The sequence below is a fragment of the Onychomys torridus genome, chromosome 4 (genome assembly GCF_903995425.1).
Source record: "Onychomys torridus chromosome 4, mOncTor1.1, whole genome shotgun sequence".
Lineage (NCBI taxonomy): Eukaryota > Metazoa > Chordata > Mammalia > Rodentia > Cricetidae > Onychomys > Onychomys torridus.
The window spans coordinates 81797808-81817891 of NC_050446.1; the positions used below are offsets into that span (position 1 = coordinate 81797808).

Below are 20084 nucleotides of genomic sequence, written 5' to 3' on the forward strand. Positions count from 1 at the left end.
GACATCCGAAGGTGGGGCCCTCTCCAATGGGATTAGTGACCTTTTAAAAATGTCTTTCTAGTGGTTTCCCACCCCTTCTATTCTGCAACACTGTAGCAAAAATCGAGCTAGCTGCGCATGCCCCAGGGGAGTGTTTTCACAGACCCTACCAGCGTCTTGGCTTCACCAGACTCCAGAATTTTGGGAAATGAACTTATCCTGTTTACATGCTTTTTGGTCCAGGACACTTTGTTATAGCAGCCTGGATAGGCTAAGATACTGTTTTTCTCAACTCCCCTTTATTTTTCCCTAAGTTTTCCATGATTGCAAAGTTATCACAAATGGAAGATTCTTTAAGTTCATCCAAATTTTAAAGCAACATGTTTTGTTTTTGTTTTTGTAAGGAAATCAGTGTGACTCTGCAAAGGTGTTTTGGAACAGAAACTGCAGAAATACATCAAGTTGTGAAATTCGTGCTGAAGGTAATCTACTCTGTTAACTGAAGTTCCTGAAGAGCCTTGCTCACCTTAAATATTCTACAAGGCAGACTGACTGACCAGCGCTTCAGGGACTGCCTAGGGGTGGGGAAGGCTGGAATGCTGCTCAACCAAAGCCCAACTGTCTTAGGCTTTCTCAGCCCCTTAGTGATTGATTGCCTACCTATGTGTGTGTGACCTAACACCCTTGTAAATATGAGGTAAGTCCTGCTGGAATGTACAAACAGGTCCCTCACTACCATCAACCCAACCTAGAGGCTAGGAATGTCATCTGCTAGCATCCGAAGCCTGGAGAGGCTCCCCTACCTTGCTGTAACTGACTGATGTTTCTACCAATGTACTTGAGAAGCAGCTTGATTTATGATTGTCTTTGTACCTGTAAAAACATCAGGAAAACTGTTACATTTGAACCTGGTATTTGAGGTAATCTGAGTTCCTGGGCCATGATCACTCATTCTTGCCTCAAGAATAAACCATCTCTACCTCCCTTTGAGAGGAGAATTGTGGTTTTTACGGTGATGATTTAATTTCAAAACAGAAAAAGGGGTTTGAAATATGCAAACATCTCCACCATGTTAAGCATGGCCTGCTTTCTAAGACTTCGTCAACTATACATTTGACACTTGGGCACCATTGTTACCAGAAATGACATATAAAACATTGTACTTTGCAGGGTTCCTTTCGTTTGGTGGGACCCACATCTTCACATCCCCTTTGTCAATGTCACAGACCTAAGCACCTGTAGAGAGAGAGGCAAGAAGAGTGTGAGCTGATGGTGCTCAGATTAATTTTGCTGCCCTTGGATTACAAATCACGAACTTGAGTCAATGATATACATCTAATTCCCTGAGAAGTTAATGAATTCGGACTGAGTCATTAAGCATTCCTGCTCATTTGGCTTCAGACTGAGCTTTAGCTGGGAAGCACAGGATAACGTACAGAATGCATTCAAACAATGTCAAGTATGCCCAGTGCTTTAGAAGCAAAGCCAACAAAAACACTGAAAATGGATAGCTTTACTGCAGGTGTCTTGATATTGCTGCAGCATTCAGGGCAAATGACTCCAGGTCATGCTACATCCAACTAAGAGTCACATCAACTAGAGATTTGGCCAAGATTCAGGGAAGGACTGAAGACTTGGGTGTGGGTCATAGCCGTTTGCTAATATATGAACACTCCCAAGGGCATGGGTTCTAAACAGGCCACTCCACACTGGAGCTCAGTTGGAATTCTCAGAATTGACGTTCCATTTGTCAGTACCTTGTATTCAAACGCCGCCGAGTGGACAAGAGGGGACAATGAATGAGCCACACAACAATACTAGGTTTTACGTCAAACAACTGGATCCAGACACTCAACCTCTGTCTATCGTGGTCTGTGTCCATTGCTTTCATCTGTATTTCAAGGAGACACGGCAAGGACAGAGGAAAGAACAGGAGCTGTTGATGCTTAGATGTACTTTTCTAGCACTGTGTTCTAACTCATGAACTGGAGTACTTGATACAGTTTGAATTGCCTGAGGGGTTAATTATGCAGCCTGAGCTGTTAAAACATTTCTGCTCATCAGACATAGAACTGAGTTTTAGCCAGTGCGAGACCCACGGGGAAAAGAGCACCTGTCTTACTCTGGCCTCAGCCAAAAGATTGCTAAGTCACTGGCCGAGTGAGCTGGCTAGTCATGTGTTCACATTTAGAAAGTCCGTAAAGAAATGGTGGCGGTGGCGGTGTTGATGGCGGCAGTGGCGGCGGTGTTGAACTCTCTGAGGCCAGGCCTTGCAATGCATCCTGGGAGTGGAACCGGCTTCTTAAGGACAGGAGTGCTGCTAACATGAGAAGGGGCATCCACCCTGGGCCTGGAAGCGACCACTGACCTTCAGCTGATATGCTCAAAATAAACAAAAAAAAAAAGGGGCCAGGGAGACACACATTCGATCCCTAGAACCCATGTTAAAAAGAAAAAAAGGGTGGGGGTGGGGGTGGGGGTAGGCTGGAGAGATGGACCAGTGGTTAAGATCATTTGCTGCTCTTCCAGGGGTCTGGGGTTCGGTTTCTAGTGTGGAACCAAAATAAGGACAAAATGCTTTCACCCTAAAACTAAGGCCTAAGATTTCTCCTTTTAGGTACAGGCCATGAGTTACTGGAACAGGCCATGAGTTATTGGAACCGGTCAGCCCAGATTCCAGAAACCAGGAAGTGTAAAAGTACAGAGTCACGGTAGTCACGAGGTAATGACTGCCAGACTGTGGAGTGTCCTCTCCCTGGTTCCCTAGGTAACGGCTTGACCAAAGAATGTTCCAACCCTGGTTTCCAGGGTAACTGACCATAGAAATGTCCCCACCTGAGGGCAGCCAATAAGAAATGGTGGTGGGCAACCACCCCTTAGAAATAGGATTAAGCCATGATTTCTAGTAAGTCCCTAGAAGTGAGCCAATCAGAATTGTACCCATACTAGCACCCCTAAATGATGTAACCTTGTGCTTTTTGCCTTTAAAAACTGAGCTTGCAGAGAGGCAGGCACTTCCTCCAGCCTCCACTGTGTTGGATCTGCTGGACAAAGTCCCTGCCTAGGCTTATATTGCTCTTGGATGTCCAGAATTAAACCTTGCTTTTGCATTCCGGCATGCTCGTCTTCAGTGGTCTCTTCTGTGGGTCGTGGTCTGGGCACAACACTAGCACCCACCTGGCAGCTCACTATCATTATTCCAGTTCCTGGGGGGTCTGATGCTCTTTCAGACCCCTGAAACCTGTGTTACAGACAGTTGTAAGCTGCCATTTGGGTGCTGGAAACACAACCCAGGTGGGAAGTAACCAGTGTTGTTGAGCATTGAACCATGGTTCTAGTCCCACCTAGTAGGAATTGTAGGAAACTGCACATCCTGATGGGTTTTTGTAGCTGGAAATGATTTTTAAGCAAGGCACATGGGTCAAGCCTCCTACTTTTCTGGTCGAGTAGGAGTTAAAGACATTTTCTCTATAGTATGCAAAATAAAGAGGGTGTGATATAAGGAACCAGATTGAAATACCTGGTTCCTGACTTCCTGCCCAGCAACCCTTTTTCAATGTAAGAGAATGGAGTCAAAACGTCTCTACTTCATAAAGCAAGATATAGTTGTGTGTGGGGTGGGGTGGGGTGGAGTGAGGTGGTCCCTGCAGGTATAACAGCCCTCTGGTAGAAACAAATCTCAAAGAGGTGAGAATGAAAACAGCCACACTTGGTCAGTCAGACTGGATCAAAACTTCTAAGGCAGTGATTCTCAACCTGTGGGTTGTGACCCATTTGGGGGTCACATCAGATATCCTAGATAGCAGATATTTACAATTCACAACAGTAGCAGAATTATAGTTGTGAAGTAGTAACAAAATAATTTTCTGGCTAGGGGTCACCACAACATGAGGAACTGTATAAAAAGGTTGCCGAGTCACGAAGGCTGAGAACCACTGCTCTGGAGTCTGATCCCGTGGCTTAATTTTCTTACTCAGTAAAATTTTGCAGGTATGTGTGTGTGTGTGTGTGTGGAGGTGTGTGTGTGTGGGAAGAGAGTCGCCATGTGACAATTCTCATAACAAAGCTTCAAGGGTGGCTTCATGGAAATTCCCTTGCAAAATACCCTCTATAGCACAGTACCTGAGGCCTTTATCATAAGAATGAGCTCTATTGATTGGGAAACTGCTCAGGTCTAGGGGAAGGATTGGTAAGAAGGATGGATTCTGTTGATGGAGGATGCAGAGTGCACGGGGCTTCTTTCATGAAGAAGTTCTATTTATTGAGAAACACAGCCAGGATTTGTGGGAAATTCAGATGGAGGTCAGACCAGATGGCTGTCTGACCCACTCTCACTGCAGCATTCCAGGTGATCAGGCGTCATTCTTCTTCAGTAGAAGCAAGCAGGCCCAGGTGCCTAACAATTCTGGTTCCTCCAATGCGTACTCTAGGCTGCTCTCCCTACGTAGTTGTGTAAGAGAAAATCTAGCGATGGATTTTTCTTAGATTTAAAGGCAGGGTCTTTCTGGGAACTATTTTGGGACAGAAGTTAACTGGGTTACTCTATCAGTTACTGTTCTCCAGAGAAACAGATTCAGTCCAGTGTGTTATATAATCCACTCAACTAGATAGCTCAATGTAAATGTTAGGAACACCTACTGAAGTAGAATATGGCAGCAGAGAGCAATTATTAGACGCTGATTTACTGATCTACTTAGTAATGTAGAGCATTGTTTCTACCGCGTATTTGCCAAGCATGACTTCACTTGCTACCTAAAACAGAACAACCTGGAGAAATAGCTGAAACAAAGGCTGTTGCCCTTAACCACCTGCTGACTGCTCCTACACTCCATCCTGCTTGCTTGCCTGCTCTAGCTGTGGTTTTGGAGGAATTGGAACTGGACCAATCCCAAGGCCTTTGAGGAGCAATCCTGGCTTCCAGCCACCGGTGACATCACCCCTCCTCCCCTCCCACTGGTGTCAGGGTACTTATTCCAGGCAGATTTCTGCAGCATTACCAACCAGAAAACCAAGGAGCAGAGGATCCATGGAAAGGTGGAAGGAGAGAAATGAATCCAGGTGTCCTGACTCCCCCCATACCATGGCACTCACACACTAAATATGTTCTTTAATTTCTAAAAACTAGTTTGCTTCTCACCATTTGACAACACTTAATACGATCAACTTACAAAACTAAAGGGTCATTTGGCTCCTGGGTTCATAGGCTCTTGGGTCTGTGATGCTTATTTCCAAGGAGATACCAGCAGATGTCAGCAAAAACTAACGTGTCACAAGAGTTTTCAATAAGCACTGTAAGCTTTTTCACAGGGTGACTGTGATTTAGTGGGAAGTTTAACCTGGAAGGTCAGTCCAGCTGGGACACACTCCCTTGTTCTGCACTGTCAACCAACTTTTAATTACCTTTTTGGAGGTAAGGAGTGTGAGTAGAAAGACAGGAATATGGATTTCTGGGCAGTAACACTTTCCCAAAGACTCAAATGCTCTTATTAAACAACCAACCAACAACAGAAAGGGATTCTTTTCAGTGGCAAGATGGCTCAGTGGATAAAGTGCTTGTGCTCAAGTGAGGATGGGTTTGGATCCCCAGCACCCACTACAAGTTTGTGGGTGCAGTAGCCCACCTATAATCACAGAGCTCAGGGTGACCCCCCTTTGTAAGCTGACTAGCTAGAAGAGTCCAATCAGTAAGCTCCAGGGCCAGTGAGTCACATAGCATCAGTAAATAATATGACAAGTGACTGAGGAGACATTCAAGTCATTGTTGGGCCTGAACATCCACAAGCACACATACACATGCACACTGCTCACACACATACTTAAAAATAATGAACAGCAAGCCCGTGTTATTTCTAAAATACAGTCTTTATTAGTTTACTCAAGAGCAGATATACATTTGCCTATAAACACTGCAATATGCTCATTGTTTGGTCCCCAAATGGACAAAGAACAAACAGCAAAAGTGTTCAAGAAGTTTCCCCTTGGAAAAAGTTATTACTGTTTACAAAAACATCTGTTCAGGAATGCTGAAATACAGCCATTTTATATAAAGTCTTTTCTCCATCAGAAATAGACTGTGAGCAAAATAAACGCCTATAACAACTTCGCATGCTATGTGGGTGACACATGCATGTCACCCCAGGAGGGCTGAGGTAATAAGACTGCAGAGCTCCAAGGCCAGCCTGTGCTATGTAGTAAGGTTGTGATACAAGGAAAACAAAACACACACCAGATTCTCTCTGAAGAGTGTAAGCAATGTACAGTCCTAACTCACATTTAGGAGCCAAAACAGGATTAAGGAAAAAAAAATCACTAAAACCAAATGATCTTAAGGATTCAGATAAAACTGGAGTCTTCCTATATCCCTACAAAATATTTCCTTAAGCCAGAAAAAATAAACAATTCTGCCTTTTAACTTTTAAAATGTAGTTAAAAACCTTATTGATACTGCTCAACTGAAATTCAGATCCAAGAACTGATTGGATTCTGGTACCTGGGCCAAATAAAAATTTTAAGTTAAAAGTACCAAGGTAAAAATTTTATCAAAGGAAAACTAGTGAGTGTAGAGAGATAACAAAATGAACAAAAACAATATTCTAATGGTCAACTCAAACTGACTATATAAATTTAGCTTCAAAGCTGTACAATATTCCAAACTATTAAGTTTGAGATACTGTATTCAGAAACAACAGACCCTTGGTTTAGTGGCTCTGTCCCAAATGACAGAAATTCCAAAAGGCTTCAGTTATTAAAAAGTCTAGAGTCACTCCCCTTGCCCCACAAACACCATACAGATTTCCCCCTGAGATTTAGTCAATATCCAGAAATTTCTATCCCACAAGTTCTAGTTTCTCCATTTTTTTCATTACCCCCTGAAGGGACATTTTTAGAACTCTCAATCCTCACTGTATGGGTATCAGTTCTAACAGCACAGAAATAATGCTGTGATGTTCTGAATAAAAAATGGCCCCCATAGCCCCTCTGAATGCTTAATCACCAGGGAGTGGCACTATTTGCTAAGGATTAGGAGGTGTGGTCTTGTTGGAGGTAAGTGTGTCACTGGGGATAAGCTTTGAGGTTTCAAAAGCCCAGACCAGGCCCAGTCTGTCTCTTTCTCTGCCTGTGGATAACAATGCAAAGGTCTGAGATGCTGTTCCAACATCTGTCTGTATATCACCACTCTCTGCCATGATAATACATTAAGCCTCTGAAACTGCTTTCTGTTATAGGAGTTGTCTTGGTCATGGTGTCTCTTCACAGTAATGGAACAGCGACCATGACAAATGTTCACTCATTTATGGACTGTACTCATGCTTTACATGTAAAAAGAGGAAAGAATTTTTCCCCAGGAACAAATTTTCATCAAGAATGCATAAATTAAAAAGTGAAAAACAGATAGTGTAATGAGCATTTGTGTTCATCTCTAGTTGGAAGAACTGTATTTTAGCACTTAGGCATCTAGGTTATTTTCAAAACAGCCTAACATTCAACTACTCTGTTGCATGGAGCAATTTTGTGTTACAGGCCCTGTTCTCAGCTAAGGGCTGGGCCTATCTGCACAACAGTGTAGGGCCACACCACCAAAGAAATGCTAATAACCAAGGGGAATGAGGATTCCTATACGACCCTTTAAATACCCATCAAAAAAAATGTTGTAGCTACAAATGGACAAGAAAAGTAAAGTTTATGTATTAAGAACTGGAGTTTTATTTTATTGCCCCAAATTAGTCTGAACAGTGATTGCTTGTTTGGTTAACATTAAATAGGAACCTTTCTGAACATTCAAAGTTGTGAGATATCTATTTACAATAAACAGCCTTGAATGTGAAGTTTTCACCATCACTTTGCTGGCACAATCTTCCTGCTCACCATAGCCACTTTCCTCAGAGATATGGGTAACTTTCCATCACCAGGTTCCTCTGATGCACATCTGTCCCCCGACCAGCAATGATATCAATACTCCCGTTACCAGCGATGCCTTCTACAATTCCATTTACGACTGATCCAAATTTAATTCCAGAACGGTCACTGCTCACTTCTTTGTTGCACTTTCGTCTTTGCTGGCCAGTTATTTGGGTGATCACTTTTGTAAAATATCATATGGGTGACAGGGAGATAATAGACCACATGCTTTGCTGTAAGTGAATTAAATAACAGTTGTACAGAGAGCAACCACTGGCAGAACAGAAAAGAAGCTCACGATTGGCACAGAGCATGAAGCACAGCTGCTAAGCACATCCTGACTCCTGCACTGCTCAGTTAGAACTCCATGCAGCTAACGGCATACTACGGAAAACTCAAATCTGCACAGGCTGCTATGAGATGGGTAGGGTTCAACTAAATCAATCCTACTGAAATAGATGCATTGGGAACCCCAAAAGGTGCAAACTACCTACATTTGTTAGACTGGCCAAGACAGGCTTAAAGCTGGCTCTGGAGAAACAACCCATCTAAATTTACATCAAATAAACAACTGTAAAGCACCCCAAATGCAACCAAGTTCATACTGAAGTGTTTCAGATTTATTTTCCAACAACTAGGCTATAACTGCATTTCAAAGCGACAGAATTTGAGAGAGAGGGAGGGAGAGGAAAGGGGAGGAAAGAGAGAGGGAAAGGGAGAGGGAGGGGGAGAGGGAGGGGGAGAGGGAGGGGAGAGGGAGAGGGAGAGGGAGAGGGAGAGGAGGGGGAGAGGGAGGGGGAGAGGGAGGGGGAGAGGGAGGGGGAGAGGGAGGGGGAGAGGGAGAGGGAGGGGGAGAGGGAGGGGAGGGGGAGAGGGAGGGGGAGGGGGAGGGGGAGAGGCAGAGGTTTAAAGACCCCATAGTTTGATACTATAAATTACCCAGCATGTTTATTATGGATTATCTCTCCTCCTTCAATCTCTATTTGCTCATACAGCCACTTGCGGTCACAGCGGCACTCAGCTCCACATTTGGTGGACCCGCAGGTGGGACAGGCGTAGAAGCATCCCAAGCAGTCCTCATCAAGGCAGTCGCAGAGGTCCATGCCACTGAAAATGAGCAGACCCTGGCTGTCGTAGACTTTACTCTTTGCTGGAATAATCTGTCTGTAAAACAAAGCAGTGAGCTGCACTTCACACACAATACCACTTTAAATATTTAGTTGAAAATAAGATACTGGAAAAATTAAGGAGGAAAGTATTTTTCTGTAGTAATGAAGCCCTCTAAACCAGCACATCATTTATCAGGCTCAGGGCCTAATCTATACTCTGCAGAAGAATTTTCAGATGAGAAGAGGTGACCAGACTTTACGTGCCGAAAGTCAAAAGGCCTCGAAGGCTCAGATGGTAAACATGCTTGGCGGGCGGGCAAGTTTGATAACTAGGGTGACCCCTGAACCCAAGACAGGGGGCAGAAACAAATGCCAGATTTCCTCTGACTTCTGTAGCCTGAAAGTTTCTCTTTTGGTCCTGCCAGGCCCCAGCGGTCAGGACAAATCTCTCAACCACAGTCCTGTAGCCTTTTATAAAATAATCACACAGAGGCTCAATATTATTTATAACTGCTCAGTTAGCTGAGGCTTATTACTGATTAACTCTTATACTTAAATTAACTCATAATTCTTATCTCTGTTTAGCTACATAGCTTGGTACCTTTTCTCAGTTCTGCCTTATCATCTTGTCTCCTGACTCAGCCTTCCTCTTCTCAGAATTCTCCTTGTCTGCTTACCCCACCTACACTTCCTGCTTGGCTACTGGCCAGTGTTTTATTTATCAACCTATCGGAGCAACACATATTCACAGCAAACAGAACGACATCCCATATCAGACTTTCACACACAACCATGGTATATACATGCATTTGCACACATACACACTTGGATGTGTACACAATATAATTAGAAGAAAAAGAATTCTGTAAGGAAATGTCCCCTCAAGTGGCTTTACACAAGCTTACACAGGAATGAGCAGTTGGTAGCGACTTGTTTCACTAGTTACCAAGTAATACAGGACACAGCCTCCCCTAGAGGTCTTACATGCTAATCAATCTGTTTCATGTTTCTTAATGACTTCTGGCAAATATGGTCTGAAAACATTTTAAATCACTCAACAGGAAAACTTAAGAGATGGAATAAAGGTAAAAATGCTGATTCCAGATAGCCTGATCTGTTATAATAAATGTCAGTATTTTTTGACACTCAATTTAAGGACTTTTTTTTTGGTTTTTCAAGACAGGGTTTCTCTCTCTGTGTAGCTTTGCGCCGTTCCTGGAACTCGCTTTGGAGACCAGGCTGGCCTCGAACTCACAAAGATCCACCTGGCTCTGCCACCCAGTGCTGGGATTAAAGGCGTGTGCCACAACTGCCCGGCTTTAAGGACGTATTTTAAATGACTTAGTTCTTGTTCATTCTGTTGACTGCACTAAAACCGTGTGTCTACTTCGGACCTGTGCAAAATCCAAAGTACTCTTGGGTACTCATAAATGCGATGACTTCTGGGTCAGCTGTCTCCCAGGAAGCAAACAGATTAAGAAGAGATCATCAGTATCAAATTTCCACACACGGTCACTTGGCCAAATACCATTTTAATTCATTTAATTCTCACTCTAAAACATTACGTGTCCTTCACCTCACGCTACTGTCTCAGAAACAAGCTTCCAGAATTCCAAAGCACACCTTACTTTCCCATGAGTAATAGCCAAGGCTTTCAGAAGGTTCACAAATTCAGAATACAATTTAAAATGACTGGTCAGAAAATAGAAAGTTAAGGGAAACTGTGGAGGCAAAGCCGATGGGAATCAGCATGTTGACAATCTACAGATTGGGAGCCAGCAGCCCACCTGTCAGAGGCAGCGCTCGAGTTCTTGGTAAGCTTCCTTTTCTCCCTTTTTCCACTTTCTGGAGCAAATTCAGTTTGCTTTCCCGGGTTTGTGAACTGCAGTGACCTCAGAGCCTTAGCAGTTCTTCCCTGAAAGAAAGAAAGGAAAACTGTACATTCCAATCTGCCACCACACAGTAGTGCTGGACTTAGCATCAGCCCAGTGCGTCCCCACTCGGGAAGGCAGTTTGGGACACGTATGAAAAGAAACGTGGGAAAATCCATTCTTCTAGTCTCGATTCCACCTTTACTATAGTAGTGAATTATCTGTACTGTTTCTGTGGTCTCTTGGACAGCAGGTGCCAGAGACTGGTACACTCAAGACAGCAATGGCTGCTGCCACCAGAGGAGGGAAGACAGCCAAAACCATTACACAACCCAACAGTGCAGAACCAGGGTTCCAAATAACAATTCCCTTGGTCCTTCACAACCTCTGACGTTAAGAGAGAAGCAATGAGGCTTCATGTTTTAAACTGTACTGAAACATTTTTGTAAGGCTTTGGCAAAACAAAATTCTGATGTTTAAGTTTGCTATTTGAGGAGGTAAAAGTGGTTTTCGAAATGTTTTCATACACCCCAAGTCAAGACTAGATGATGGGACACTGGTCATGTGAGAACAATGGACACGAGGTGAAGATGCTGAAGTGACAGAATCAGCAGGTATCTATGACGACCTGCTGATAGCGCTGGGTCCTGTAGACAGGCCTGAGGGGAACATACTACATACAACTGAAAATTTTAATTTGGTTTATTAATACAGCAAAAAGGAGGAAAGTGAGGAAGTACGCTAGCAGCAAGAATCATACAGTGCTTAGAGAAACTGAGAGGTGCCCCTGACAGCACAGACGGCTTCAGGAGCCTCAACTCCTCTGAGTGAAATGACCTGCATATGGGCACGTGACTAGGGAAGAGGCATAGTATTTCATACTTTACGATGTAAAACTATGTCTCTTTGAGCACAGGGAACCCCCTAAGTTTAACCTTAGCTATATCCAGAATTTGGAGGCAGAAGCAGTAAGAAAAGCCACAAAGGGGGCAGGAGAGATGGCTCAGCGGTTAAGAGCACTGCTTTGTTCTTCCAGAGGTCCTGAGTTCAATTCCCAGCAACCACATGGTGGCTCACAACCATCTGTAATGTGATCTGTTGCCCTCTTCTGGTCTGCAGGCATACATGCAAACAGAATACTGTATACATAATAAATAAATAAATCTTTTAAGAAAAAGCCACAAATATTTCAAACTCTTAAAGAGGAACGGGATAATTTCAAAGGAGAAAAACCGACATTAAACTTAATGACTCCTGGGCACTGGGACTCGTGCCTGGGAATCCTAGTTCGGGGAGGCTGACACAAGATCCCTGCCATGAGACTGAACACTGGTCTTGACTACATGAAGAGTTCCAGTCAGCTTTAGTCAGTCTCCATATCAAACCAAACAAAAATCAATCCTAAGCCAGGTCTTTAACTCTTTTTTTTTTTTTCTTTTTTAAAGCAGTCCTGCACAAAAAGGAACATTCTTCCTGGTGTGTAGTGTCCAGTAGGTGACACATCCATTAGCTACTTAGTACCAGAAAAGGATCTAAGTTCCCCAAGTCGGTCTGTGCCAATGTTCTAAAGGCCATTCCTAATGGCTTCTTCCTAAGGTCTAAGAATAGAAGCTGCAGCCTTGGAGTCTTGGGCACATTATGCTCTTTCTAAGCCCTTGTTTACTGCTCATTCTGGACCTTGAGTGTATGGAAACATTTGAAACATAATTTTCTTTCACCTCAACTTTAAATCTGTTGTATGCTAATGAATGTGATAAAAATGTAATTATGATTCCTCATAGTTACTCTGTCTAGCTTGAAAGTACCAAACTGTAGAAAGCATTTACAATTGCATGTATACATACATCTGATTCAGGTTTCCTTCTCTGGCGGTCATCTGAATCAACATCCACACTTCCATTGATGATCTGGGTACATTTGGGGCAAAGCTTCCAACCAGGTACCAGCTGTCTTCCAAACTTTGCACTAAGAAACGTGGCATCATCTAAGTCAATTACATGCAGATTCTTTTTGGCTAGCTTTTTGTGTATGTTAAATGGGTCACAACATGACTTCTGTAACTCCTCAAATCTGTCGATATAAATTTTCACATGATGCAAACAAATTGTATTATTCCCAGAAAGTGTCATTCCAGTCCTAAGCTGAAGTAAAAGCATGTCATTTGATGACAGTTCTTGCAAAGTCTTGAAACCTGTGTGCCGAGTATAGAAGGTTTTATGGCAGTCATGTGTGGTCCGAAGCTGGACTCCAACTGAACATGGATCCATCATCCTTGAGTCTAGCACGCTTCCCCTGTTTTTATCTAGAAATCTCTTTGGTAGGTCAACCTAGAGAAAACATTAAAGACAGATTTACACTGAACACTCTGATTTGGAAAACTGCAAAAAGTAGTCAAATGCAGCACTTCTTTAGAAAACAAAAGCAAAACACAGCAAACAAGGAGTAGGAATGATTTGATACAGTTCGGTAAGTAATTAATACAGTACAGAATGTACTTAATCATGGAATGTGAGAAACAGTCCTTGTCAGGTCAGAACTACACCAGAATACTTCCTATCACAGCTACATGATTTAAGGAGAGAAAGAAGAAACAGGAAATATTGTAGATGTAACCATCTTGTTAAATAAGAAACACAGAGCCAATTGCAGAGTTAAAAGCCAAGAGGTCAGAGCAATAGCTGAGAGCTGAAAACCTTACCCTTCACTGCTGCTCTGTCTTTCCTCTCTGCAAGAGAGCTACTTCCTGTGTCCTGTCTTTTATATAGACTTTCTGTTCTGCCTTCTCATTGGTTGTAAACCCAGCCACATGACCTCCTCATCACTGCCTGTCTGTACAGACCTCCAGGTTTTCTATGGTTGGCATTGAGATTAAAGGCGTGTGTCGCCATGCTGGCTGTATCCTTGAACACACAGAGATCCTGCCTAGCTCTGCTTCCCAAGTGATGGGATTAAAGGCGTGCACCACCACCGCCCAGCTTCTGCTATGGCTTGCTCTGACCCCAAGGCAATTTTATTAATATACAAATAAAATCACATTTCAGTATAAATAAAATATCCATGTGAGAAAAGAGGTTCAAAAGACAAATTGCTTAGACTAATAGATTTAACGAGGATGCTGGGAACCAGAATACTGTATGGTTCACACAATACATGAGAGCCCTTACAGAATTCTACAAATTCAATACTGTTTCAATCAAAAGACAATCGGAAATTCTATCCCACCTTGTTGGGAGTTTGAAAGCTGGTTTACATGAAAGAGTAAAGGTCCAAGAAAAACGTGAAAGAAAGGAACAGCTGATTTACTAGAAAGATGATTAAAGACAGTATGGTATGGCTGTAGTATAGACAAATACATGTGAACAGATTGGGGTTGGTGTATGACGTGGTACTAAAAATAGATGGGCATTAAAAAATCCAAGTGAAGAGGATTATTGACTAATGTGGAAACAAAACGAAATTAGATCTCTTCTGGATGAACAAACACCAGCTATAGATGAAGAACCACGGATGCAAAGCTTAAACATTAAAATCTTTACAAGAAACTATAGAGGGCTGTGATGTGAGCCCATGGCAGTATGGCTTTTCTCTCTGGGCACAGCATAACACCCCCCCCCCCCCCCCCCCCCCCGGCCATCTTGGAGCAGTGACTTCTTTGGTCTGGTACCCATAGCAACGAACTGACACAGTGACACTACAATGACGAGGGAAACCTTCACAGGAAGGGATAGGTTAACGAAGAAAGGCCTCAAGGATCTAGCCTCCAAGTGGTTGTCGTGCATGATGGGGTGAGCCTCTGTAGCTGTCTCAGGGGTTCTCTCATCACTACTCTATAACATAAGCCAAATAAATAAACTCACTGGCTCACCAGCCGGTACTTGGGTGGATCATCAGAGGTTGGCGTCCCACCTGTGGTAGGCAGATGTTTGATCAGGTCTTCCCAGGGAAAGAAAGTTAATGAAACAAACTGTGGGGTCTGCTGTGCAAGTATTACGGTGGCCTGAAGTCAGCTGAAGAAGCAGAGAACACACTGTAGTCCTTGAGAAAGCATGCTTAGGATGAGACTGCCAGCGATTCATGATGGCAGTTGCATGGCTGTTGCTATGTACAATAAGACACCCATCTTGGTGGGTGATCTGGATGAAAGAGAGAATGAGATGGAAGTGCTGGCTGCCACTTCTTACAGGGACCCTTGAAACCCAAGGAGAGAGTCGGATAGAGTAGTGAAGGAGAAAACAAGGTAGAAATGATCTTAGATACAGGAGAAAAAAAATTCACAATTCAGCATGTAGATGGAATCCTTAATAATGGCCCGGAACAGGAAACTCAAGAGTATTCTGCCCTAAATTCCCTGAATTAGACATAAGGCCCTGGGTTCAATTCCCAGCACTGTATAAACAGGAGTGATGGCATATACTCTTACACTGGAGATAGAGGCAGAATGATTAGAAATTCAAGGTCATCCTCAGTTACTACGAAGCCCCTGGAGGCCAGTCTGGGCTAGAGGCTGTCTCAAAAGAGGGAAAATGTTGTCTCAGAACTCAGGAAGTTTAGTTTTAAAAACCCCAGCTTCTAGAGTACTATAATTTTTGATGGGTCAACTGTTAAATTGCCTGTCTAATTACTGCATTTTTAATGTGTACAGGTGTTTGCCTGCACGGATGTTTGTGTACTACATGGATGCAATGCTAGAAAGTGAGGCACCGGATACTGGAACTGGAGTTACAGTTGTGAGCTGCCACTGAGGCACCGGATACTGGAACTGGAGTTACAGTTGTGAGCTGCCACTGGGTGATGGGGATTCAACCTCAGTCTTCCAGAAGAGCAGTCGGTGCTCTAAGTGCTAAGCCATCTCTGTAGCCCCTGCCACTGTATTGTTTTAAAGTAAGGGTCTCTCTGGTGTCAATGTTTAAAGAAGTGTCTACAGCTGTTATCAGACTCAGAGTTATCAGCCAAGTTTGTCAATCTGAGCTTCTGATAATGGATTAAAAGATTTATTTTAATTATGTCCCACATATTGCTAATAAGTTAATCCCATCTGTCTGAACTAATATCTAATGGGGCAATCCTGTACCTTTATCGCTAAATTTGGCAACTCCAGTTTCAGAGCCTTCTAGTAAGCACAGAGCCTTTGCTAAAGTTGATTTCTTGAAGAATCATTTACAGGAATGGCACAGTTTAAATGCCGTATCTGAGGGTTGGTGCTTCTTTCTCAGACAAGGCTGTTGGTAACAGACAGATGGCCCAGTGTTAGCCATGTAAGCCTAAGGACCCAGGTATTAGCCCTAGGAACCACAAAAGCAGAGAAGTCCAGTGCATTGGTGCACATCTGTAATCCTGGAGACAGGAGGATCCCTGGGGCTTGTTGCTAGGGAATTTCACTGAACTAGGACACTCCAGGCAGAGCAGAGACTCAGTCTCAAAACACACAGTAGAGAACGATTGAGAACACTCACCATCAACCTCTGGTCTTCATGTACACCAGCGCCCTCCTCCCCTATCACACATATAACCTGATCACACACAAACTGTTGCAATAAAAACAAAAGTTATAGTGGCCTAACAACACCATTTACTTGGGTGAACCATCAGTGAAAAAGTGCACACGCCTGAGTCAAGGCAGTCGGCCTGGGGAAGTGTCATCAGCTTCCTGATAAGTCGTCGGTTATGTATGGTCAAGAGTCAGGTTACTATGACCTTTAGGCAGTCATCCATCTTGAGCGGTCACATTTGGCCTTCTAAAGCTCACATGCGGGCTGTTTCTTCTCTGCTCCATCCCTCCATCCCTCTCTCCAGCTCTTTCTGGCTCTTACAGGTTAAAGTTGCGCCACTAGCTCTTTGCATCTCTTTTCCCAGCGACTGCCTCTTGATTACAGGTGAGAGTCACTGTACCAGCTCAGAAATACTATTGTTTACGGCTTGTGAATTACTCAGACCCAGCAGAAACCAGAATCACACCCTCTGATGAAATCCGCAGTAAACAGGTGGTGAGCGTCCATGGACTTCCTAACTCACTGTGGACTATGTCAGTCTATACCTTTAATTCACCACAAACATCTTACCAACAAAACATCTTTTCATTTAAACTGATTTCTAACCAGTTACTTGGTTGATAAATGCAAACCTTTATCATGTATACGTGTGTGATGGTAATGATTGACCAGTCTTTCCCTTCTGCGGATAATTAGAAGAAGGCTGCCAGTCCTCTGGAGGCAGAGACAGGCACATCTCCGAATTCCAGGCCAGCTTGGTCTACACAGTGAGTTCCAGGACTGCATAGCGAGAAACACTATCTCAAAAAAGAAATTAAATAAACTAATAGGAAAGATCAGTAGGTCCCAGACATTCTTTCTGATAAGTGTAGTCTATAAAATTCCCAATGTGGGGCTGGAGAGATGGCTCAGAGGTTAAGAGCACTGCTTGCTCTTCCAAAGTTCCTGGAGTTCAATTCCCAGCAACCACATGGTGGCTCACAATCATCTGTAATGAGATCTGGTGCCCTCTTCTGGCCTGCAGGGATACATGCAGACAGAACACTGATACATAATAAATAAATCTTAAAAAAAAATTCCCAAAGCAAGAGAAAATACAGTTTCTAGTAACAAGTGCATAACAAACACCACCCCACTAAAACATTTTGCTAATTGGGATCTCATGAATTTGAACTATAAGGAAATTTCCCAATAGTTCTAATAAAACCCAAGTGTTCAAATACTTTCAAGATTATACCTAGACATTCTTACTGACCAATGCTAACCCTGACTACATTATACTTTAACTCCTGAATGGATCAGTGGGTCTGCAGGCCCTTCTTGGATACATGTGGTCCTGTATATGTATCTATTTTGTTTTCCCAAAAGACTTCTGACAAGTATTTAACTAAACCACTGGCTCCCGGCTCCGCCCCCCCCCCCCCCCCCCACTGGAAACAGGGTTTCTCCGTGTAGCTTTGAAATCTGTCCTGGATCTCACTCTGTAGACCAGGCTGGCCTCAAACTCACAGAGATCCGCCTGCCTCTGCTTGCAAGTGCTGGGATTAAGGGTGTGCATCACCATAGCCCAACCTTATTTTTGTTTTTTTAAATAGCATTAACTGAATTCCTGGGGATTTTATATAACAGGAAACTCAGGATTTCCGGCATCTGCTTTGTTTTTTTCATTTATGAATTTCATGAACTGCTCATCCCCGCTGGAAATAAAAAACAAACTTTTTTTTTTGTTTTGTTTTCGAGGCAGAGTTTCTCTGTGTAGCTTTGCACCTTTCCTGGAACTCGCTTTGGAGACCAGGCTGGCCTCGATCTTACGGAAGAGATCCGCCTGCCTCTGCCTCCCGAGTACTGACTGGGATTAATGGCGTTTGCTGCTGCCGCCGCCGCCGCCACCACCACCACCACCACCACCACCACCACCACCACCACCACCACCACCACCACCACCACCACCACCACCCGGCAAAAATACTTCTTAGCCCAACTTCAGGTTGCACTGTCTCTAGGTCCATCAACTTTGGCCAATCACTCACTGGCCAAAACCTCCTCCTATGCTGGCTCTGGGGTTTCATGTTCTCCAACTACTACCACATCAAGCCGCTTGTACATCCTACTTGCTCAGAGCAGTTCTTCCCAGTATCACCTCAGAGCGTGAAGGCAGGCACCATACAGTGTGCTTTCCACCAACCCATGAAAAAGAATTTCAAGTCTTCCTGCTTTATAGAATCATCACACCTCGTTCTTTTTAATTTCCACCCCAACCCTGTATGGGATGCACGCATTAATGCCCCTATGTCACAGCCACATCAGAATGGTTCAAACCATCGGACAGGTCCAACAAACACCTATCATGTACACGATACTAGGGTAGGAATTTAAAAACAACAAAAACCCAACCCACTAGAATGCTTAACCAAATCACATGGCTAGGGCTGAGAAGATTGTGAATTAAAAACTTAAAGAGGGGGCTGGAGAGATGTGTCAGAGTTAAGAGCACCGGCTGCTCTTCTAGAAAACCTGGGTTCAGTTCCCAGCACCCGCACGGTGGCTCACAACCTCTGTAACTACAGTTCCAAGGGAATCAGGCGCCCTGTTTGACCTCCCTGGGTACCGGGCATGCGCTGGAGCACAGACTCACAAGCAGGCAAAACACCCACACTTATCAAGTAGTTTTTAAAATTGTTTTTAAAGTCGGGCGAGGTGACGCACGCCTTTAATCACAGCACTCCCGAGGCAGAGGCAGACGGATTTCTGTGAGTTCGAGGCCAGCCTGGTCTCCAAAGCGAGTTCCAGGAAAGGCGCAAGCTACACAGAGAAACTGTCTGGAAAAACAAATAAATCAAACTAAACCAACAAAACTTTAAAGAGCCAGGCATGGTTACTCTCATCTGTAATCTGAGCTACTCAGGTGGCTGGTAGGGTTGGAAGCAGTTCAGCAAGAGCGAGTCCCCAGACCGATGAGGCAGGGGGTGCAGCTCTGCCCCGGAGCCCTGCAGCTTGAGCGAGGCCCCGGATTCAACTCCTAGTGCAAACTACAAAACTGCAGGCGGTGGCGGACCGACTGTAGTCAGGGCACGGCGTGGTGTCCGGCTGCTGCAAGCCGCAAGCCCCCTCCGCCGTGCAGGCCTCCCCTCCCAACCCTCCTCCGTGTACCCCGCGGCCCCCTACGTTCCACTCACGTGCGGCCCTGTCCACCTGAGCTGCCACAGGTCTCCGCCGGTCTCCGGAAGCACCGTATCTGCACAGGCCAGACTCGGCACTCCACACTCCCGCCTTCCCCGCGCTGACACCGAGAGGACGGCGAGTGCGGCTAGAGAGGCCGCGTGCACCAGTGAAAACGAGCCGGGAGCTGCCTAGAGCGGAAGCCAGTTCGGCCTCCTCCGGAGGCGGAAGGGTTGGGTTCAGGGAGGAGGGGGATGATTCAATCCAAAGCAAGAGTTGCTTCAGATGCTCGCCCTGGGGTGCTTGCACCTCCCCGGAGGTTCGGGTGTTGGGAGGCCCTTAGCGACTGCGAGTTTCCTTAACTTCGTTTGTAAATCTGTTCTGGGCAGGGTGAGTTAAAAGCAAGTCAGGAACGGACACTTCAAAGTCTTACATTTTAATTTGCTTCATTCCAACTGAAATACATTCTGAACCCCTCTCTTTTATTATACACTATGAAAATAGTGCTTTGAGTGAAAGGTACCAGGAATTTAACCTTTACATTTTTTTTGGGCGGAGGGGAGAGACTGAAACTATCG

At 44.3% G+C, this 20084-nt stretch overlaps 1 protein-coding gene across 2 annotated transcripts; it reads right to left on the reverse strand.

The window, feature by feature from the left end:
- Positions 1-7052: 7052 nt before the first annotated feature.
- Positions 7053-19649, reverse strand: LOC118583017 (ADP ribosylation factor like GTPase 14 effector protein). 2 transcript variants are annotated; one of them, XM_036186269.1, is made up of 5 exons: positions 19524-19649; positions 12703-13185; positions 10775-10902; positions 8818-9042; positions 7053-8111 (listed from the first exon to the last, which is right to left on the reverse strand). In XM_036186269.1, the coding sequence occupies exons 2-5, from the start codon at positions 13126-13128 to the stop codon at positions 8057-8059; spliced, it is 834 nt and encodes a 277-aa protein (XP_036042162.1). In that variant the 5' UTR covers positions 13129-13185; positions 19524-19649; the 3' UTR covers positions 7053-8056. The 2 variants fall into 2 exon arrangements, with proteins under 2 accessions (XP_036042162.1, XP_036042163.1); XM_036186270.1 differs by lacking the exon at positions 19524-19649 and adding an exon at positions 14716-15293.
- Positions 19650-20084: the final 435 nt, after the last annotated feature.

Excerpts from the sequence above, each read along its gene's own strand:
- LOC118583017 (XM_036186269.1), bottom strand. The coding sequence starts at position 13,128 with ATGATGGATCCATGTTCAGTTGGAGTCCAGCTTCGGACCACACATGAC. Across the intron at positions 10,903-12,702 it reads GAAGGAAACCTGAATCAGAT|GGAAGAACTGCTAAGGCTCT; the intron begins GTATGTATACAT and ends TCTTTCTTTCAG. Across the intron at positions 9,043-10,774 it reads TCGAGCGCTGCCTCTGACAG|ACAGATTATTCCAGCAAAGA; the intron begins GTGGGCTGCTGG and ends TTTGTTTTACAG.